The 23802-nt window shown below is 45.7% G+C and overlaps 1 protein-coding gene and 1 pseudogene across 1 annotated transcript in view; both read right to left on the reverse strand.

Moving 5' to 3' along the window:
- PDZD2 (PDZ domain containing 2) overlaps positions 1-23802 on the reverse strand; it is a 207198-nt gene that overhangs the window by 47346 nt on the left and 136050 nt on the right. Inside the window, exon 5 of the mRNA XM_090276198.1 lies at positions 18601-18747. Within this exon, the coding sequence (XP_090132324.1) occupies positions 18601-18747 (147 nt within the window). The remainder of the gene's footprint in view (positions 1-18600; positions 18748-23802) is intronic.
- Positions 12432-13316, reverse strand: LOC150008233 (ATP synthase F(0) complex subunit g, mitochondrial pseudogene; annotated as a pseudogene).

The raw sequence follows: 23802 nt of genomic DNA on the forward strand, positions 1-23802 counted from the left end.
ACTAAAATGATAAGGAAGAGATTTTTAAAATGAAAGACATAATCCCACAAGGACAAAGAGAAGAGAAGACAATAGCAAGAAAGTTCTTAAAGCCGATAAGTAGACAACTGTGTGGCCTCGGGTCCAAGTTTGAGAAAGCTGAATCCTGACCTGCAACTGCAGTCACCCCAGAGCAACTCGGTTTGTATACATGGCTCAGTTGCTTACAGAGGGTCTTGGCTGAAGCGCTGGTAAAAGAAATGGCTGAAGGGGTGGAAATGGTGTACACAGGTGTTTGGAGTAGATCTAATTTTGAAGGAGATCCCCAGGGTCAGGGATGACCCAAACAAGCTTTGGTGTGCATCAGAGTCACCTAGAGAGCTAATAAAAGAAAGCCCAGGCTTATGGACCCGGGACAGGACCAGGGCGTCTGTAATTCACCAGTGCCCTGGTCCAAAGAGAACCAGCCTCCCAAGTAGATGCAGGTTGAGTTGGAATTTCCCCAGTCCTCCCAGCCCTCCCCTGAGCTTTCTCCAGAGATGGAGAATGGGAGAAGGAGGCTCCAAGCTGCATCCAACTAGCCACCAGCCAAAACATGAGAAAACGTTATCATCAGGCTGCTCTCTATTCAGAATATAGGTATTTAACCAGCCGTTGTGAAAACCTCTGACCCACTTCTCTGTATGAACTACTGTACAAACACATGAAGGGTATATAATGCAATTCACATGCACCACAGGCTGTGGCATATAATGTGCCCATAATATATTTACAGCATATTGATGTCAGAGCAGTTTTTTAATTACCTAAAACGGAACAAAAGTACTCATCTCTGAAGAGTTAAAATTATCTTGTAATTTATCTTATAGATGTACCCTGAGGATTAAATAAGAATGCATGTGAGAATACTAGGAGAGTTCCTAATGTGTATCACAGGGGTATAGTGAAAGTTTACTTAAAAAACAAAACAAAAAAAAAAACAAACCTCCCCCCAAACCAAAAACCTCAATCTTTCTCCCTACCAGGTGTCAGGTGGCTCTGGATTTAGTGTATAGATTATGATTATAGCTGTAGACTACAATACATTCCAACGTCACACCTATAAAGCTAACAGATTTAATTAACAGATAAAGCAAAAGAAATGGGGATCCAAAGAGAACAGGTCATCTTCTTGAAGATGAGAAAAAAGCTCCATAGCATCACTGTAAAATTAACAGTTTGAGACAGTTTTAACTGTTAAGGCAGTTTTAAAGGTATGTGACTGGGATACTTAGTTTTTAGAAATCAGGTTTGCACAGGACACCAAAGAGGATTTGAGAACATGCTCTGGTCTTACAATCAGAATAGAAGCCGTGCTAGAGATAATACAGGAGACTTGATGGTCTGCTGCAGGAACAGAGATATCTCTTTAAGAAGATGAGATCTTAGATGGCAGACTGGACATATATGAAGGGGAGCGGAGATGGGAAGACCAGGGTAGAGCAGAGTATAAGGAAGAGAGAGATGTGCCTAAGTGTTCTTCAAGTGAGCATTACAAAACTGGGGAGACACCTAGCTATTCCCAGGTCAGGAAGCATGACTGGGACCTGAAGAAATCCAACTGAGGAAGAGAGGCAAAACCACAGAGAATAGAAGGCAGGACCTTTCCTGCAGGCACCCCAGGCCCGGAAAACGATGAGAGATGTGATTTATGAACTGCAGATAAAAGGTCCGAGTACCAGGATTTGGGACAGCTATACCCAGAGGGAACAGATTTAAAGCAGACGAGCAAGGTAGACCAGGGAAAGTTAAAAAAAAAAAAAAAAAATTCCTGGGCCACAGTTACTTTTGTTGCCCTGATGGAAGTGGCCTGAGAAATGGGAACCAGATGGGACAGTAATAGGCCAGCAGATGATGTTGCTCTGATGGGAGACTATTTCCTGGGCGGAATTAGCCAAGTCAGAGGTGGCAGTGGTCAAGATACACTGGAACAATGGATACTTTAGGAAACAGAGGACTCCTTGATTCCTTCTGTTTTACAACAATGGGCCCCACATGACAGAGTCTAGAAGAGTATTTTAGAAAAAAATATGAGTCAGAAAGCAAAGGAACAGCGGGAGTGAAAAAGGCACACAGACTCAGCAAGCAGGGCTATGAAGGAAGAAAGGGGTCCATTTATGTAGCAGGTTAGACAGAAACTCAAAGTGATTCTTCCCAAAAGGAGACAGATATGAAACACTAGAGGCATATCCAATTACTGCCCAAAAATATGTAGCAGAAAGCAATGCTACTCAACCCCCGGAACATGCAAAACCTGAGGAAAGGGTTGCCAAGGGTCAGGGGGCAGAGGCATTAGCCTTACTAGCTCATTTGGGGCGTAAGCTTCAGAATCATCAACAGCAGGTCTGGTTCATGCATCTGCAGAGGGTGTGTTCAAGCTGAATAAACGGGGACAAGAGATGAAGCTGCCTCTAATCTAAGTACTTCTATGTCAAAAGGCAGGGGAAATGGAAAATGTGGCCCAAGACTGAAATATCTGCTTTTGAGAATGAGAAAGCTCTGTCAGAGACACAATTCACACCCAATGTGACACACCAGGGTGCCTTATCCTTTTATCTTGAAGTGTGAATACATGTCAAGGAGCTCTTGGCCCTGCTGTGTCACTCAGCTGGTTAGAGCATTGTCCCCATATGCCAAGGTCGTGGGCTGGATCCCCGGTCAGGACACATACAAGAATCCACCAATGAGTGCATAAATAAGTGGAACTCAAGATGATGTTTCTCTTTCTCTCTCTAAAAATCAATAAATTAAAAAAAAATATATATTTTTAAATTTGAATATAAACAAGAAGAATTGTAAACAGGACCAGACTGAGTTTCCCACCCAGACTGGTAAGATCCCCGTGAGTTGAGTTTTAATGCACAGTCACAGATGCCACACAACTGCTTATAGACTCACTGGCATCTTTAAGAGAAGCCAAGACTATTTTCATCATCAGTTCCCCTTCACTTGGTGTTACTGAGTCTGGCATAGCCTTTGGGAGACATTCCTCCATGCGTCTCTCCCATTTCTGTGGCTTATGGACAGAGAGGCATAGGTTGTTTTTACAGTGGATCATCTATCCTTTCAAGGATGTTTGTAGTGTGCCCAGCTTTGACAAGTAGAGACAGTGTGGGAGGAGAAAGCAGCAGATTTGTACACTGACCAGTAGACTAAAGATAACGTCTCTCTCTCTCTGGAACAAAGAGCAAGCAGGTTTGCTTCTAGCCCATCATAAAAGATTCAGGTCGTCTATGCTCACGGTTCCTTAGCTGGGATACAAATCCATTTGCATGTACATCTCCCTGAGCCTTTCTGCATCACTATCAAAGGACTTGTGTGTATGTGGATGGGGACGGGGGGCAAGGGGAAATTATGCAAAATGAAGCTCTTAACTGGGACTGAATTGTAAACTGGGACTGGAGAAAACCAAAAACTGCTGTTGTAAGTAACAAAGTCATTTGTCTCTGACCCAGGAATCTCATGTCTTCTGCCAGCATCCATGAATCTGTAGTGTAAACTTTCAGACTTTTTACAAATCTTAACATGGTTTTTGGCAAAATTAAATGCAGTCCTGGGAAGAAAATTTTGCCTGGGACCACTGTCCAGGGGTTGGAGATTGGCACATTTGTCTAAATGGCCAACGTTTGGAATCCAGTGTGGGTCCACTTACTCATGGTTCACGTACATTTCACTAACAAGTAAAGCGCACAAGAGACCTGCTATTGAACAAATTCAAGTTCCTTGGAGCTGAAGGAGTGAGATTTGTTCCAGTGGAAAACAGGCCAGGCTACATACAGATGCTGAAAAGCACCACTTCCCTGCAACACTCAACATCAAGAATCTTAGTTAATAAGTCAGTCTGAGAACCATATGATTTCACTTAGATGTGTAATCTAAAGAATAAAATAAATGAAAAACAAAGTTGAAACAGACTCATAGATGCAGAGAGAGAACCGGCTGTTGCCAGACGGGAGGGGGTTGGGGGACTGGGCGAAAGAGATGCAGGGATTGAGAAGCACACATTGGTAGCTACAGAATCGTCACAGGGAAGTAAGTAAAGCAGGGGAAGTACAGGCAATAATATTGTAATAACTATGTACGGTGCCAGTTGGGGTGCTGAAAATATCGAGGGGAACACTAAAGTATGATTGTCTAACCACTAAGCTGTACCCCCGAAAACCAATGCATACTAAAATAGAAAAAAACCTCAGTTAAAATGGAGCAAAATAAGAAATCGGAGAGATCAACGGAGGCCATGAAGTGCTTCGGTTTTTAACTCAAAAGAGCAAGGAAATTTAAGTTTGGATGTTAATTACTTTAGATTTTAATGCCTTTGGATTATACCTTGCGAGGAGATTTGACTGGCTGGCACTTTAATGTTGACATTTTTATCTCATTGCTGACCCTCTGAAAAGCTGCACTGGACCATGTGGCTAGCAATAATTTTGGATAAGAAACGGCGCAGAAATCTAGTTTCAGCTTCTGGCAAACTTTAGTCTTCTGGGGTGCAGGGGGGAGCAAACATCATTATCTGCTACGAGACAGGCCCCTTTGGTCCATGCTAGAAGTCTAGCCCTCAGAAGTGTGCTGTAACTGCGTCCAAAGCAGTTACGGGACCCCCGTGAACGCACCGTGGCTGACAGAATGCCGAGCTCCCGAGCATCATCTGTCTTCCTCAGCTAACTCCTGAAGCCTTACAAACAAACCATGAGAAGTGTGGCTTTCATCCTCCAACCATTTCCATTGCGCAAGCACATCTGATCCCAAGGAAAACAGCAGGAGGACTGGCTGCGCCCAGTTCATGCCATGTTTTATGGCTCCTAGCACTTGAGACACACACACACACACACACACACACACACACAACACATCTGCAGATGTGACAGAGGACATTCAGGCTCCAAACCCCTAGGAAGCTGTGTTGGCTCTTTCCCCTGCTCAGCATCTACAGGACAGTGGGGGCTGGGAACCTCCCTTTCATGCTTCAGTCACACTGAGATTGTTCTCAGGCTGCTGAAAGACGCTCACTTTCCAAATCTCTGGGGCAGATGTTTGAGTGACCGAAGGAGAAGCAGAGGCCAGGGCTGGGAATAAATAACCATTCAGAAAAAGGGAATGAGAACAACCATAAATCAGCCCCGAAGTAGCAAGAAGCCTGGGAGCTGACTGCAGAAATTCAAACACAAATCTACTGCAACAGTAGACTCATTGCTATCCAACAAAGAGAGTAACTCAGGACTGAAGAGGAAACAGTAAAACGGAGAAGCAGAACTCGCCAAGCACCAGCGTACTCCGGGAGACGCAGGGCCTCGGAGGCAGCTGGGGGAAGCGGCAGCTGATGTGGACCCAGGCTCACTGGGCTGCGGCTCTGCTAATGAAATAATATTGTCCTTGTTCTAGCTGAGCCCATTTCCGGTTTCCTCCCATTTATCATCCCCAAACAATCTGAGCCCATTTTGTTGGTGATCTGGATGAATTTTAGGCATGCAAATCAAACAGCTCTCTCGGTCCCTTAGAAAGCCGAGGCAAATAAATCCACCCTTAAGGACACAGGAATGTGATCACTCACTGGCACATGTTTGCCCCTCCTGGGGGTAGATCTGTATGTGTCACCTTCCCAAGGAGGGGTCAGTGTCCTCAAGTGACTCTCAGTTCTTCAAAAATAACAGCAGATGCAGATGACAAGAGGGAGAACCTGTCCCTCCTTGGTATTGATTTCAAACTGAAGCAGAGACAGACATTCTCTCTGAAGCAGGAATTTCTCGCTCTCCCCATGTTCCCATGACCTGGTGGGTGAGAACAATGCAGGGCCTGGGTTTTTTTCCCCCCTGGGTTTGTGGGCTGGTTACTAAAGGCAGACCCCTGGGCCACTGGTCAGCAGAAGCTGGCTGCCTGACCTCGTTGGACATATTTCTGGGAGCACGACTATTATATTCTTTACTCTTGATTCCAGAGTGATGAGACTGTGTGTGTGTGTGTGTGTGAAAATCTCAAGACATATAAAAAGTTGAGGGGGAGGGCTATCAAAAAGGGATGTAAAAGAGATCAAAGAACTAAACAGAAGGACTGGCAGGAAAGAAAATCAGGGATGAATTGTCAGAGGTGGTCCAATACAGCAGCTGAGTCAAATCCAATTTAGCAGCAAGAGTAAACACATCCCAGATTCGTCCAGGGCCCCCCTTCCCCCCTGTACAAATGTTTTAGAGGAAGTTTTCCATGATTACATGGCTCACTGCAACAGAAAGGGGTTGTCTGAACGGGGCATTCCGTTCAGGTGGGTTTTGGATGAAGGGGAACGGGTCAGTTTTAGTCTGTTACGTTCCAGGCAGTACCCTAAGGCCCTGGGCTGCCTTTTCCAGACCCACGTGAACTGTACTCTGCATTCTGCATTTTCCAGGAGAGGTGTGGAGCTCCTGCTGATTTGCTGATAGATATTCCTAAGGGCACACACTTCTTGAAGAACCGGCCTGGAAAGCTGAGACGCGCTCTGGGAAGGCCACCTGGGAAACAGTAATAAGAGGCTGTCCCAGCACAGGCTCACACACGGTATCTGCAGCAGGGGTCGGTGAAGTGCTGCCTGGGGCCGAAACCTGGCCCCACACCTGTTTTTGTAAAGTTTTATTAGAACACAGTCATGGCCATTAGTTCACTTGCTGCCTGTGGCTGCTTTTGACTCAAAGCTGCCTAGAGCTGTTGCAACAGACACTGTTTGGAAGGCAGAGCCTGAAATGTTTACGACCTGAACTTTGCAACTGCCAGCCTCTCATTTATAGGAACGGCTCATACCCTAGCCTACCCATCCCTATCCAAAGTCATTGTGAACAAACTTGAGAATATTTAGGAAATGCGGGACGTTGAAGGGAAGGTACTGACAAGTATAGACCCCTTAAGGAAGCTGCTGCCCGAGGCGAGGCTTAATGGTCCCCCATGGTATCTGAAAAAAACAACTTCGCCATCCAGGCTTGGGGAATTAATCTGGCCCTGTCACTCAATGTAAAAACCATCAATGAGTCACAGTACTTGTAAAATAAGTCATAATTCCTTAGTCTGGAACTAAAAGCATGGGCTAAACATTTTCATTTAATAGACTACTTGCTGCTCCTTAAACAGGCTTTCAAATTTTCAGTTGGTGAACCATTGTACATGTTATTTTTCTGCTCTAGAATGTCACCCATTTTGGTGGGTGTTTTTTTTGGTGGAAATCTTATGGAATCATCAAATGCCACCCCATCCATTGAACCCTCCCTGATCCCTGGAAGAAATCAGACATCCCTCCTTTCGGCCATATATGGCACAAGGCTCATAAGGATTTATTATACAAAAGAGGGGAATATGAAAAGGACAGAAAAAAACCTATAATTCATTATGGAATATAATAATTACTATAAGAGAGGAACACTGTGCTATGTCTTTGTATCCCTCCAACCACCCAACTCACATGGATGGCAAAGTCAAGCTGGCTGAGTCCAGTGTCTATCAACACGAGGTCCTGGTAGTGGGCACCTGAATGTCATGTTATTAACTCCTGAGGTTGTATCTGGTATCAGTGGGAAAAGTGTTAGGAAGAATTAGAAATGTTTGCTCTGAGAGCTAAAGAGGCAGTGTGTGTGTGTGTGTGTGTGTGTGAGAGAGAGAGAGAGAGAGAGAGAGAGAGAGAGACAGAGAGAGAGAGAGAGCGACATGTGCTGGTCACCTATTTGCCACCACCAGCTTACAAGATAATTCTACAAATACTTATTAACATATTTGTTTCTAGGGGAAATAAGTTTGAAACAATAGCTTTACCAGCACCTTTTGAAGACATTGATCTCACCCATTTATCTAAATCAGGAGGTGTCTTCCTGATTTGTAAGAGCTGAAATGTGACAGACGATGGGCACCTGGAGAAAGTGGAGACCTCAGAAGGCTGGAGGAATTAGAAAAGTCTCTGTGGAATGAGGGGCTTCAGAATCTTGAGAGTCGGGAGTAGAAGGAAGGATCTTCTGAGTGAAGACACAAGAGCAAGAACCGGAGGCAAAGGTATGGCTTACCTTTTCTGCAGATGTCATTGACTGAGCTAAGTCAGTCACGTCAGAAAACCGGGCAAGCAAAAACCAAACAAGCAGCAAACAAAAACCTAGGCCAGCAAACCCTTGGGCAGGGAGAGCTCTATTCATGGTAAACAGCTCTATTTCCATGAGCAGTCTCTGCCCTGGAGGCCACAGGGCACCTTCTGCTCTCTTACATTTTGCTCTGTTTTTATTTCTCAGCTGTGTCCTACCGTGTGCTGTGTAAGACCTGGTGAAAAGGAGAAAGACACCAGAAATCTCCAAATCTTCTACTGCTCGTGAAGACGTCACATGAGGTACTTGTTTTGCGTTTTTCTGTTCTGCCTATTTGTCTAACTGATCCATGCAGTGCCAAAGGTGATTTCATCACTGGCCCTAAAAAAACCAACACAATAACTGGAATGGAAGCTGAATGGGGATATCCTGTTTCTCTAAAGAGAGTAAGAATCTGACTGTGTGCATCAGCACGATTTCTATTTAAAGTCTCAAAAGACACATACATCTCACGGATTCCTGTTACCCGAAAGACTGAGCAAAGCTCACGAACGAATAAGATGCGTTACCCCAGATGGATGGGGCGTAGACGAGTCACAACATCCTGTTTTCTTTTCCCTGTGTAACGGCCATCTTTTGGTCTACAGCAGAAGACATTTTTATTTCATTTTCATCTCAGAACTGCCACTTCCCTTTAAGTCAACATATTCTACTTAACATTTCCATGGGAGAACTCAAGATGCGAACTCCCCCAAACCACAGAACACTATGTTCATAGGGGTGATATTTATAAAGAGGAACACATGCAACAGGGGGCAGTGCTGCAAGGCACCTTGGCACACCAAATTGGGCAGGAAATTACGGACCTGAAGCGAGAAGTTCCCTTCATGGCTTCGACAGTATTAGTTTCATAACAGACATTAATTTGAGGGCAAAGAAACTATATTATATGCTCTAGTAGCCCATATTTTATTTCCACGGAAACTGGAAGGAATTTTTAAAATCCAAACAGCAATAGTAAATTTGATGGCACAGGAAGAGGCTTTCTTTCCCTGCATTTCCTCTCTCCCCGTGCTGGGATGGCAACCCAGCAGACCCTGCAGCCAGCAGGCACCCCCAACACAGACTCATAAAGTATAAGCCAATGTCACCGTACTATGTATACATGCACTAGAAAGCACAAAAATATCCAAAATGAGATATGAGTCTATGGAAGTGCTAATACTTGCCTCCCACACTCCCAGGGACCATCTGGCTCTCCCTGCCCTCCACCCAGTGTGCTCACCCCACTGTAGAGACCACTGAGGTATGAGGCTGAAGAACAGTCGCTTCTCTACGCAGGTCGCACGCTGTCTGCTCCCCTGAGACCTGCAAACCGCTTGGGTGAAAACGCGGCAGGGAGCCAGGTAGCGAGCTGGAACAGGCCCCGGAGCACGTGCCACGGGCGTGAGCCTAATTCCAACTTCAGCAGTTTCCTGGGCAGTTCATCCAGGCCAAATAATTCTTCTTATCTTATATTTCCCCCCCACCCATTTAAATAATCACTTCATCTCCTTGAAGTATGAAACCAAACCAAACAAAAACCACCCCCACATGTAAATCTTGTTTTCTTAGGCCTGCAGTAATTGCAGCCTGGCCTTATCGCACTCCGGCGATGCCACATACCGCACCGAGTGTCAAACAAGGTCTCCTTCACAGCTGTGTCAGCGGAAGCGCGGCTCAAGGAACGTCTAAGTGAACTCAGCCCTACTGGGGGGAAGTCGCGGGCTGTGAGGGGCAAGAGAGGGCAGCTCAGGGGTGGGGCAGTGGAGAGGAAAAGTACCACTCGGGGAGCTGTGTGCGCTGCGGCTGCTTTGGCTGGTGCCCACCGGGGGTGCTTCTGAAAAGAGACTCCTGGGCCCCACCCCACTCAGACCTGCCGAATGGGCCCCTCCAGTGGGAAACCTGGAGGTGCGATGATCAGCTGAACCATGGGAGTGCTCTCCTGGGTGCATTCGCCTTTCCTTTCCTTTCTCTTTTTTGCTTTCCCCTCATAGCTGATTTGAGCCATAACACAACTTGTCTGGGGAACAAGTTGCTGTCGGTGGAGCTCAATGGCTTCTCCTGCCCCACGGCTTTCTAGCTTATAAAATGCAAAGTTCGGACCAGCTGAACCCCAAGGCTCCTTGTAGCTCTGACACTTCAGTTCGATTAGCCAGGACCTGCACCTTCGAGACTGGGCATCCCACGGTCCTTGCCTGGTGGTTTTCTGCCTGGTCTTTTCACTCACATCCCACTTCATCACCTCCCCTGGGATGATCAGTCCTTTATGGTTATGGTTGATGTTGTCAAAAAAATCAAGGCCCAAATTCCCTTTGTAGCTGCTTTCAGCTTTCAAATCTTAACCAAACAAAATACATGAAATTTACTCGTTAGTTAATGAGCCATCGCCACAAATGTCCTATTTTAAAGGAAGACACACTGTGTCCTCCCAATACTCTACTTGGAAAAATGATTTCTACATCACCGATCTTTGAATCTCAGATGGTAACTCCCAGAAGGGAGAGGCAGATGGGCTTCCTAGTTTTCAGACACAGATAATAAGCACCTACTAGGTGCCATGCCCATTTTAAATTCCTGGTGCACTGGGGAAAACAGGCAAGTCAGTGGAAGATAACCAGATCTTTTAATGAGAAGTCTATGGGTGCATTACGAATGAGAGAAGTTACAGCACCCTCTACCTGTCTGCGCACCTGTCCAACCAACCAACTGTCCTATAATACATATTGAGAGCCCACAGTGAACACTTTGGATACCCAAGTGAGCAAACCTGACATGGGGCCTGAGCCCATGGATCTTTTATTCCTAGGGAAAGATGACATTAACCAAACTGTCACATGGATACACATTATAATCTGTGTTACGAGTCATGAATGAAAATACAGGGCTTAATGCATGCTGGGGCCCAGGCATGAAGGATGTGTATATCTGGGAAGACTTCCTAGAAGGGGTGAATCCTGAGGTTAGACAAGGAGGAAGTGTAAGCCCAAGGAGAAGGGAAGACCGTTCCTGACCCCAGAGAATGAGGACATCCCTAAGCAGTGGTTGCCACTGCCCTGTGCTTAAGGGACCCTCAGAGCCCACTGTGGCCATGAGCAGCCCGTCTTAAGACCCTCCCCTCTAGGCCTACAGAAAAGAACATTCAACACCACTGTACCAGTGACCCTCCGCATTAACAACTTCCCTCTGAGAAGATCTGATTGTGGAATCTTCCTGCTTTAATACTAATCACAAGCTTAGACACCCAACACTCACTCTTCTTTGTGTTAAGCTCTAAGTTCGAGTCACCAGAAAAATCTAGCTCAGGTCCCCACTTCCTCCCATCCAGGACAGCTTCGCTCAACCAGAAAGGATACTTCCAGATGCTGCAATACAGGTTCTCAACATCCAGACATTTTTGGAAACACTGAGAGCGAACATGGATCTTTTATTCAATCTGAATAAAACACGGAGTGCCTCTCCTTTCTTTCTGTGTCTGGAAAGGTATCTACCCCAGGGGATGCCGACTCTTCCAGAAGACTGCTGTTCAGGCCCCCACACCTCTTGACTATTCCACCAACAAAGACTCAAACACCAATATCAGACTTACAGAATCGTAAGATCCAGCTCAGCCTTCTTTCCTTTCAAGAGATGAGGTCCTCTATTCCTACTTAAACTCTGACCATCCTCAAGTTCTCCAAGATTTCCCCAAACTAGTAATTCCAAAAATGTCAGAACTGCTTCCCTGATGTTAAAGGAAGCGGAGACAGGTCCGCTGATGGATGTGCTGAGCAAACTCTTCCCAGCGGAGCTGTGACAACTGCAGATTTGGCAAAGGCAACAGTATTTCCATTTGGGGGGGGAGGTTAAAAATATAAAAAGGGAGACAGGCTCCTAATCACTGAAGAGGTGTCATCCATTTCACACCCCGTTCACATTGAAACTCTTCTTTCTCTCTTCTTTTGAAAAAGAGTAACTCTCTCAAAAGCCCAGAGCATGGATATTTTTCTCCCCCTGGGAAATCTCATTAAAAAACAAAAACAAAAAGAACTGTAGTTATTTACACTTGAGAAAGGATATACAGTTTTTGAATGGCCAATAAGAACACATGTGCTACTCATTTTATTGGAAGGCTCTAAAATCCTCAAACGTTATAGCCACCTGGAAGGCAATGAAAACACTGTTGACTGCCACCCTCGGAGTTTCTGATTCAGCAGGTCTGGGGTGAAACCTGAGGATTCGTTGTTGTTGTTGGGAAATATTTTTGGACACATCTTTTTTTTTTTTTAATTCAAATACCATTCTGATCACTCATGGTCCAAGAGCATTCAAATAATAAACCAAAAAGAAACAGATGTGAAAGATTCATCTTTAAACATTATAGCCAACCATGCCACGGTTGCCTATGATCTCACCGACATAACACCACACCCACACCTCAGTGGCCACCAAACCATTCCGCAGAGCTTCCTTAACTGTGAGCTGTTTGACACTACCCGTTTGAGCACCATTAATTATTTTTTTCAAGTGCTGAATAGCCGTAGGGACTTTAGCAGGGGTTCGAGGCAGCAGGTCAGCCTTGGCACGGTGCCAACATGTGGCCACTTGACCGTTCAAGGAAGTCACAGCAGCGTTTACCTTTGCAGGGCCTTTGTATGAGGTTACAAACAAATTTGGCTATGAGTCTAGGATGGTAAGTCTGTGGCCTCAAACAGCCAGCTGATTGTCACGCCCCTACCCTCCCCCTCCATGAGGCGGGGATTTGTATTTTTAACAATTTCCTAGGTAACAATGATGCTGAAAGTCCGGGGACCCCACTTTGAGAACCACTGCCCTCTACAGATAACTTTATGACCAAGACAACATATACTGAGTGTGTACTCATTACAAGGTGCTTCATTGGATACTGGGGACCCAAAGAGGAACACCTGACTTCAAAAGACTGCCAGACTTCAGGATTTTGTTTCTCTCTCCAGGGAGATAAACGATGACAAATAAACAGAAAACAGCAGATGCTAAGTGCCAGGGAAGCCATGATCAGCAGATTTGGGAGAGAGATGAGCACAGATGCTTTAAGAGTGGGAGGCATCACGGGCAACTCCTAACTTGATCTGACCTTGGAGAGGAAGGTAGCGCTTAGGTAACCAGAGAGGAGGGCACATGTGTAATGTCTCGAAGCGAAATCATCTCCATTCCTTTCAATGTCACCTCCCCTTTCTGTGGGATCCTGGCACGCAGCAGCGGAACGAGGCTCATGTCCCCCGTGGGCTCACACGCTCAGTGGCACCTCTCCAGCACGGTTCCACGTGCACAAAGCCTGCAGCTAAGCCGAGCCCCCTCACCTGGCCCCAAGGACCAGAAAAGAATCACTGTCCTCTATTCTCCAATCAGTCACAAGGTCAGATCTCGAAGTGCTGCCATGCCCCAGAGTGTGGACACCTAACTGGTGGAAGAGGCGGGGACAGATGAAGAGGGACCCAGGCAGGGCAAGTGTGGTGGCAAGATGAGGGAAGCAGAAGAGTCAGAGGCTGGGACCTGAGCTTGTACCTCAAGGTTTAAGGACCAGGTGAGCTTCTGGTCCTCCAGAGAAGGACCACAGGTGGTCAAGGAATGACAGGAGATCCCAGGAGGATCTCTTCCCTTCCTTCCACACCCCCTATTATTTTCCAGGCATTGTACTGTCCTAGGGATAGAGAAGTATTTAGGCATCATGGTCTTTTCCCTTGAAATGTTTGTATCTAATGAGGAAGAGAGAACAGTAGAAAGCGAATTCACGAAGACAAGATGGTAAGTACTACAACAGAAGTCACCACATAGCACTGCGCAAGCACACAGCACAGACCAAAGAACTCTGGTGTCAGGGAAAGGCTAGCTGATGGGGAGGAGGGACACTGGGCTGGGTTGACAATGATCTTGCCAGGCAAAGAAGGTCTCCTAGGTGGGAAGAATAGCAGGTGCAAAGGCACATAGTAGCAGCCTGGGGAATGTGGAGCTCACAGTGCCTTGAGAGGACTCTGTGTGTGTGTGTGTGTATGTGTGTGTGTGTGTGTGTGTGTGTATGTAGCTCACACTGCCTTGAGAGGACTCTGTGTGTGTGTGTGTGTGTGTGTGTGTGTAGGGCTCCTTTGAGCACAAAGAGTAGGAGAACAGGCAGTACAGGCGGGCTGGAATGGATGGCAGTCCACGTTAAGGATCTGGGATTTTAACAGTGTGACTGAGAGCCACTGAATGATTTTTTAAACTGTTAATGACGGCCAGATTCTCATTTAAAAATGGTCACGGCCGAGCCAAAGACAAAGTAAAGCAGACCGACCTGATGCAGAAGGGCCAGTCAGGTGGCCCAGGACGGCAGCTGGTAAGGGGCGGAAGAGCTAGACTTCAAATATTTCTGATACCAAATGGGTGGTCTTCAATACTGGATGTGGTGGCGGGTGGTGGGGACAGCACCCTGTCACTGAACCCAGACCCCACTGAGACGGATGACAATCATGCCAATGATAGGAATTTCACTGTCTGGTCCCCGTTTTCCTGTTTTCCTGCCTCTATTCCTCAAACTTGATCGTCACCATATGGTTTTATCCTAAGCATGACTGGAGCTTTTTGAAAGGAAAATCTCATTGCTGTTTATTGTAGCCATGAAAAATAAATCATAAGGGTGCTCCTGGCAGGTCTTTAGCATGTGTATTACATTTGCTCAGCCTAAGTGCTTGGAGCACACCACCACTTGCAGGTGCAAAACCAGTCTGTGTCTGCGTGGAATTTGGCAGCAGGTTTAATCAGTCTCATCTGTGAAATAAAAGGCTTGGTAACCTAGCTGACTAAACAGTACCAGGTTTCTTTCATTTAAGGTGGTTCATTAGTGTTTAAGAATGACAAAGAGTCTTGGATTATAAACACAGAACTAAATATATATGTGTGTGAGTGTGTGTGTGTGTTTTTCTCAGTAGTTCCGCACCTTTGTAAGGTGCAGAGGGCAGATGCTGGATAGATTGTGATGTCTGGAAGATGCCTGGTATCAGCTGCCCCTCTCCTGGCCTTGCAGGGCTCCATCTCAGGCCCGGTTCTCCTGGTTACAACCAGACCGCAAGACAATGGCCAAGAAAGGATGGTGGCTCAGGTGCAGGTGTGAGCCCGGGAAGAAGCCTGGATGTCCCTCCCTCTGAGTGCTTTGAGAGGGGCACGGAGCAGAAGAAGTGAGGGGAGGTGGTCTCTCAGGCACGGACAAGAGGCACTGTCAGAGCAGGATCCATTCTGGTTTCTCCACTGTGATAATGGGTTTGAGATCTGTGTGGGACAGCCGGGGTGACGAGGTAGAGAAACCTAGAAACACAGTGCCAGGCCACGTGCACCCGTGCAGAATTAGTGTTGAGAGTCATTTGTTTCTCCTTAAAGGTCACCGAAAGTTCCCCAAATAAAGTGTGTTGGACAGAATGCATTGGCATTCCTTTGGAAAAACTACAATAATAAGCATATAAAACCACATGTGATGAACTGGTACTTTTTTTAAAAGGCGATGTCATTGATGGTGATGGGAACTAGGCACTGCTGGAAGTTTAAATCAGTAAAACCTTTCTGCAGAAAACCTTTGACCAAGCGACCCTAAGGGGCTCCAAATGGCAGAAACGCAGCACCTTTCCTGTGGCTGGCTGAACAGGGAATAAGGGCTAACAGGGGTTTACACTAGACTTTGGTGAAGACGGAGGTGTAGGTAAACATGCCTCACCTCTGCGCACAACTACACACACAAAAAAATACAACTAGACTACAAAACAAATACCACCCAGAATTGTCAGAAAGTCAAGCTGTGTGGAAGTCCGACAATCAAGGATTTAAAGAAGCCAGATCCAGATGGGTGGGAGAGGAAAAGAGGTGCAGAGAAGTGCAGAGACATGGAGAGGAGAGGTGCGGAGAGGTGCGGAGAGGCATGGAGAGATGGGAGAGGCATGGAGAGGTGGGAGAGGCATGGAGAGGTGGGAGAGGCATGGAGAGGTGGGAGAGGCATTAAGAGGTGGGAGAGGCATGAAGAGGTGCGGAGAGGCATGGAGAGGTGTGGAGAGGAGGAGAGGTGCGGAGAGGCACAGAGAGGCATGGAGAAGTGGAAGAGGCAATGAAGAGGTGGGAGAGGCATGAAGAGGTGCGGAGAGGCGTGGAGAGAAGAGGCACCGAGTGGTGGAGAGGGGCGGAGAGGTGTGGAGACGGGAACTGGCGGTCTCACATCCATGCGTGTTGGGTAAAAATCGGGAGGGATTCCTGGGGAGTGAGGAATCCCAGCCCAGGGTTCCAGCACCAACCAGGAAGATAAGTCCCCATAACTTCGGGCTGTAAAAACAAGTGGGGGTTGGGGCAGGGGAAGAGACTGTGGGATTCTCAAGAGATTCCTCTTTAAGGGCCTGCAATGGATTTAGGATTCACACAGATGTGTCCCCTCTGGGATTCAGCACCAGGACAACAGCTGGAAGGGCACCAGTGGCATACAGGGAGAAAGTGACTGGCATTAGGGCAAGTGCTGGGTGACAGCTTCCTCCCAGGCAAAGCTTCAGAGGCCAGGCAGGAGCATTGTTCCCCCCTCTGAGCCCTCCCCCACACAGAGCAACAAAGCAGTAACACAGGTAGCCCTGCCCTGGCAAATACATGAGGCTCCACCCCATACAACTTAACAGGGACAGGGAGTCAAAGCAGGCCTACCTAAGTACACATAAACAAACACAGGCAGGCTGCCAAAATGAGGAGACAAAGAAATATGGCCCAAGTGAAAGAAAAGAACAAAACTCCAGAAAAAGAACTAAATGAAATGGAGATAAGCAACCTATCAGGTGCAGAGTTCAAAACACTGATTATCAGTATGTTTAAAGAACTCATTGGGTACTGCAACAGCATAAAAAAGACCTGGGCAGAAATGAAGCTTACATTAAGTGAAATAAAGAAAAATTTACAGGGAACCAACAGTGGAGGGGATAAAGCCAAAGAATCAAATCAACAATTTGGAACATGAGGAATAAAAAAGCATTCAATCAGAACAGCAAGAAGAAAAAAGAATTTAAAAAAATGAGGATAGAATAAAGAACCTCTGGGACATCTCCAAATGTACCAACATCTGAATCATAGGGGTGCCAGGAGGAGAAGAGGAAGAGCAAGAAATTGAAAACTTATTTGAAATAATAATGAAATAAAACTTCCCTCATTTGGTGAAGGAAATAGACATACAAATCCAGGAAGCACAGAGTCCCAACAAAGTTTAAAGATAAAGAGAGAATCTTAAAAGCAACAAGAGAAAAGAAGAGTGTTACCCACAAAGGAGTTCCCCTAAGACTGTCAGCTGATTTCTCAAAAGAAACTTGGCAGGCAAGAAGGGCCTGGCAAGAAGTATTCAAAGTGATGAAAAGCAAGGGCCTACAACCTAGCTTACTCTATCCAGAAAAGCTATCATTTAGAATGGAAGGGCAGATAAAGTGCTTCCCAGACAAGGTAAAGCTAAAGGAATTCATCATGACTAAGCCATTATTATATGAAATACTAAAGGGAATTACATAAGAAAATGAAGATCAAAACAATGAACACTAAAATGGCGATAAATTAACAACTATCAATAATTGAATCCAAATAACAAACTAAGCAAACAGGCAGAACAGGAACAGAATTTTAGATATGGAGATCATTGGAGGGTTATCAGTTTGAAGAAGGAAGGGAGAGAATGGCGGATATGGTGCAGGGATTAAGAAGCAAAATTTGTAGGTACAAAATAGACAGGAGTACGTTAAGAACAGTATAGGTAGTGGAAAAGCCAAAGAAGTTATATGCATGACCCATGGGCATGGGGGGCGGATTGCTAGGGGTGGGGGAGGTTAAGGGTAGATGGGGCAAAGAGGGAAAATTGGGACAACTATAATAGCATAATCAATAATATATATTTTAAAAAAAAGAGTTTACACTAAAAATGATACATCTCTCAGGTCTGGGATAGAAAGCGGAGACCACAGAGCCCCACTGCAACCACAGTTCACCCAAAGCCCCCCCGACTGGGCGTGAGAGCGGGCTGAGAGGGTGTGAGGTGTCCCAGGCTGTCAAAGGAAGGGCTGCCAGCCCTGTAGGGTCCTGCTCTGATTCAGAATTTAACACCTATCTATACAACCCTTCATGAACGAGTTTTGTGTCATTTTAGCATTCTACTTTCAACCAGAAACCTCGCAGTCTAAGTTTAAATTCACAAACAATAGTTTTCCAACACTCATGAAGAGTAGCAATAAAATCCTTGTATATGTTACTAAGCGTCCTAGAAAATGACATAGTCACTGAACTTCACACCCAGTTGCTCTCTTATCCTGTTTCCAGTTTCAATGTTTTTTCTTAAGCGAAAGCATTACCCTCATAGATCTTTCTGGAAGATTCTGACAAAAAAATAATAGATACAAAGAGTACACTGTGGTCCTTTCCTGTTTTGGGTTCTGTCGTACCACCTTGAGCTTTTATCCCTGATCCCAGAGCCCGTGTCTTCAGGAGGACATCATTCCGTCACCTCACCAGGAACCACAGGTATACTTACTGCTCCCTGGATGGAAGACAAGCCCTCCTCCTCCCCGTCTGGCTCCTGGTCTTCGTTGTCAGTCCAAGAGGACACGTCCTCTACCGAGCTGGTCAGGTCTGGCAAACTCTTCGATGTTAACCTCAGGATGTCCTCTGCAGAGGTTTCCTATGGGAACATAATTAAAGGCCCACAAATTACTCCATGGCACCAGCAGTTCTAGGTCAAGGTCAAAGAAAACCTAGCAGAGTCAGCTGTGGGTGGTCACACGCTCTCAACCCAAAGGCTATATGGAATGAATGTTCTGCATTTCCAGGTTTGCCAGGTGACCTCAAATGTCAGGAGTGTGGACCCAATTTGAACCCAAACCAAATCCCCCCCCCGCCGAAGAATCTATGTTTCTTAGATGAGTGTTTCTATAAACAATCCGAGCTTCTTGAACTTATGTTCCTTTGATGCCCTCCCCGTCCTGCTTTCAGGACACAAGTTTGCAAGGTCAACAAAAACACATGGAGCCAGATGCGATTAAAAGAGGACTCTAAAGGGGACTTCGGCCCCCACTGCTATCTTGCTATTGCATTCTTGGTTCTGTATGCCCTTTGAAGGTGAATCGTTAATGCTTCCCAAACTTTTGGTGGTTTGTTGGTCTCTAGTTTTTAGAGAGCTCTTGTCACTATTTTCGAAGAAGAAAGAAGAAAGAAGAAAAAAGAAGAAAAAAGAAGAAGAAAGAAGAAAGAAGAAGAAAGAAGAAGAAAAAAGAAGAAGAAGAAGAGGAAGAAGAGGAAGAGGAAGAGGAAAAATTTTTAACGCCTCTTTCACAGCAGCCTTGCTCATATTCCAGGTGTGGCTGGTAAACCCAAGTTTTAAAGCAGGAGCCTTATTTGGTTAGTGTAGATGTTTCCTGTCTATTCTTTGCTGACACGGCCTTTTACATGAGTGTTTTGTGTGTCTGTGTGTGTTACATGCTTGTGTATGAAAGAGGAATGTACATATTTTAAAGATTTAAAGAATAAAGGGGCTACCTCAGCACAGCCCTTCCTACGCACAGATAAGGCCAGGGTGGGTTGTGATACGCAGGCGAGACCACAGGGCCATGTGACAATCCCAACTGCAAGAGGCCCACACACGAGCCGAGAACGCTTCTGGGAAATGCCACCGCCCACAAGGTCAGGGACCAGGGACTGCAGGGCTGACCCGAGGTCAGAAGAAAAAGCAGTGTGTCCTCTCCTCATTCTCCCACACCAGCCATTTCTGCAAAGCCGGACACGTGGCAAGCTCTGATGATCACAGTCCTCAGGGACTGACAGAAAAGAGAACAACAAAAACACTCATCTTAAACTGGTTACTGAGGGCAAACTGTTACTGAGGGGGCACCTGGTGACAGTGACACTGGATGCAGGTTCCACCTTTGAGGTACCTGAAGCTCATTCATTTTAGATCTGTAATTGTAAATACTATACTGTCGGCCCTTACCTAAGGAAAGGAAAAGGAGCTATTAAACAAAAAGGGAGTTCAGTTTTCCTCTGTGATGTCAACTCTGCCAAACTATTAACAGGAAAGAATTAAAAACCAAAAACAAAACCAAACGATGATGGTCCCAATGAGTGAGTAAATTGCACAACAGCCACAGGACAGAATACTGCATGGTCATTAAAAACGGTGCTGCAGCAAACAGTCCCGGGGACGCCAAGTACAGCACAGGGAATATAATCAATGACATTGGGACCACTATGCACAGTGCCGGTGGGTGCTGGAAGTATTGGGGGACACTTTGTAAAGTATGGTTGTCAAACCGCTATGTTGTTTACCTGAAACTAACACAAAGTAATGTTGAATGTAATCTGTAGTTAAAAAAAAATTAAATAAATGGTGCTGTAGCAATATACTTCCTGATATAGAAAGATTCTTATGTACAGTAAAAAAAGTAGGTTAAAAATAATACATAGTGACTTTATGAATGACAACGGTAATACTACATGATAAGCATAAGGGCAAACGTTGTGAACAGCTACATTGTTCAGACCCATTCATATCGCTCTTCATCTTCCTAACATCCCATGATTCCCAACCTACAGACGCAAGCACTGAGCGTCAGAAAGACGGGGTAACTGGCTGAAGACACACAGCTTGTCTAGGACTGTGCTGGCACTTCAGTCCAGGTGGGACTGCCTCCAGGTGCGCTGTCTCCTTGTGTTGGACTCCATTTAATGAAACCGTGTGTATACGTGCTACACACACGTACGTGTGTTCTAGTCTGGAAGCGCACTCCAGTTAACAGACAGTGCTCATGGTGGGATTACAAACGTTTTATCCTCTTTTCCTTCTCTATATTTTTTCCGGGGTTTCCACATTAGGTACAGTAAGTACACATTACATGTTAATAAAAACTTAAAGTGAAGAAAAGAACACAAGGGAAATCTGTATTGCTATGTATGCACTTTTTAGCAACATCGAAGTGAACTTGGATATTCTGATTTTACTCATTCAACACAAACTTCCTTAGCCCCTGCAAGCCAACAACATATTTGTGTGGAAACATGAGACATGGTCTCCAGAAGAAACTGACTGTTGTATTTCTAAAACAATGCCTTAAACCTTTTTGACAAGGTGACTATTATCTATAATAATAATTTAATTTTTTATTATTCCTTATACTCAGCAGGTCAAAGCTCTTTTTCCCACTCCCTCTCTTCAAAACTATGAAAACAAAGCCTGTGGTCTCTTTACTCTTGTTGGATAAAGAAGAGGAACAGATGCTGCGAGGGGCCTAGACACTGACTTCTTTTCTCCTCCATGGATGAGCACCTCAGACGGTGCCGATTTAGTCACAGAACACAGAGCAGGCAGCAGCTGCAGCAGTGGATTGCCTCGTTGTAAACAGAGCATGGCAGGAAATGAAAGGCGTCCCTCCTTTGGGTCGTCAGCTTTAGGGCCACAGCTCAGTACTCATGGCCAAGAGCCCATGGACCGAGAACTAAAATAGACACCCTTTCCTTGGCTCTGGACTGTAGCTCAGCCCTACAAAGACCCCTGCAGGTGTCCCCCAAGTCAAAGCCTGTAGCAGGAACACATGACCTTTTCTAATATCATTAGCTCTAGTGTCCTTTATATCGATTTGACTGAGGGGCAGCTTGGGTTAGGACGCAAACTTGGGAATCCGAGGGACACAGGAGGAAACCTGCTTCTGCTACCCACTACTTGTGTGATCTCTGGGCAAACTGATTAATCACTTAGATTTTAATTTCATCCACTGAATAAAAAGAACTAATATCTGTCTCATGGAAATTATTTTAAGAATTAAATGAGATGAAAGGCAAGAAGCACCTGGCACATAGTAGACACCCGATACCTATTAGTGTCCGTCCTTTCTTTCCTTAAGTCAGTGCGCGAAGTCATAGGTCACAGAGGGGCTTTCATAATCCCATGTGTGCCCCTTAATTATTAGTTTTACCCTGGACTGGCCTGTTTTTGTTTTTACTTTATGTCTTCTGTGTGTGCATGTGTTCCTGTGGATAATGACCTGACAAAGATTTCCTCTTTCCCACTTTCCAAACTAGCAGGAGAAAGAAGTCATTATAGAACCTCAGGTGTGGTGGCCAGGGTATAACACCTGTGCAAAAAATTCTGTGTTAAGTTATAGATGGGGGGGGAGTACTGTGCAAACATATGAGTGTGTGTGTGTGTGTGTGTGTGTGTGCGTGTGTGTGTGTAAGATCTGATGATGCTTTTCAAATTCTAAGCCCATCTGGTCAAATGAGGAATTTGTTTCCCTCCTTGTGGAATTCACCAGGCTGACCGAGAACATCCCAGGCGCTGCCTCCCCTCCTCATGCCTAGTGAGGAGATGCCAGGGTTCCCCATAGTCTCTGGAAGGGGAGGAGGGGCCTATGAATGGAGAATGTCTCAACTTCTGCCTTTAGGGCCTCAATGCGTACTCCTTCTGCCAAGTCTTTCCCAAGGATCCACATTCTTGTTGGAAGCCTGAGAGTCTAGGTCAAGGGTTTGGGGTAAACGGTGCATGAAGGGAGGGGAGCAGATTTTTCAGGTAGCTAAAACTATTAAAATAGTCCTCCAGTGTATTAAATACTCTAAGAATGGGCAATAGATGTTGCAATCTAAGAGGCAGAAAGAAATATAGGGTGGGGCAAAAGTAGGTTTACAGCTGTGAGCACACGAAACACAGTTTATTCTTGTATTACTATTCTCTTATTTTAATTTAATTGGTTAATCCTCACCTAAGGATATGTTTTTATTGGTTTTAGAGAGGGAGGAAAGGGGCTAGGGGATTGGGGTGGGGAAGAGAGAGAGAGAAAGAAAGAGAAAGAGAGAAACACTGCTTGGCTGATTGGTTGCCTCCCATGCATGCCCCGGCCGGGGATCAAACCCACAACCTTTTTGGTATCCAGGACAATGCTCCAACTAACTGTGTAATCTGGCCAGGGCCATGCTTGTATTACTATTTATTAATTATTTTATTATTATTTATTAATGATCGTATTATTTTCCATATGAGCAACTGTAAACCATGTGTATAAAAATCTTTGGATGCTAGGTTCAAAAATAATAATATGGGTAATGGAAGGGAAAGTAGCCATACTGGCAAGAGCATAATGCTCACACCAGTTCTTTCCTGAACTGCAACGGGGACCAACTGAGATGAAGTGGACAAAGCCTCGTGGCAACACTTCACTAGCTTCTCTGTCACGTGGGCTCTTTCCTAGTCTCACCCCCAGCACAACGAGACAATAGAGCAGAACCAGGAGAGCCCAGCCCCTCCTCCTCCTCCTCATCACACAGCTGTGGAGTCCTGCAGCCTTCATCCAGAGCACGAAGGCTGGGAAGATCCAGGGAGGGCCCAGGACGTCAACACTATCTTAACACATGCCAGGGACCCCAGCTGGAGGCCTCATGAAGAGGAGGCGGCCACAGAGGGAGGAGACAGGCATCAAGAACCCGAGCAGCATCCAGGCCACCACGAAGCTCTGCCACACTGTCCCGTTTGTAAAATTGAGGAGGGAGAAAGGGAGGGGGTGACATTCACAAGCTCTCTAGCAGCACCAGCACTTGGTGAGGCTCTGAGTGGTAACCTCTCTTCCTCCAGGGTGACCTGGAAGATGGGCACCTCTTGTCCCGATGGCCCCGTGACCTCCACATCTCTTCCTCTGTTGCAAGCTGCTTCTCTCGCTACCTTGTCCTTCCTCCCACCTTAGCATTCTTACCTTCT

The sequence above is a fragment of the Furipterus horrens genome, unplaced genomic scaffold (genome assembly GCF_987537825.1).
Source record: "Furipterus horrens unplaced genomic scaffold, mFurHor1.1.pri manual_scaffold_5, whole genome shotgun sequence".
NCBI lineage: Eukaryota > Metazoa > Chordata > Mammalia > Chiroptera > Furipteridae > Furipterus > Furipterus horrens.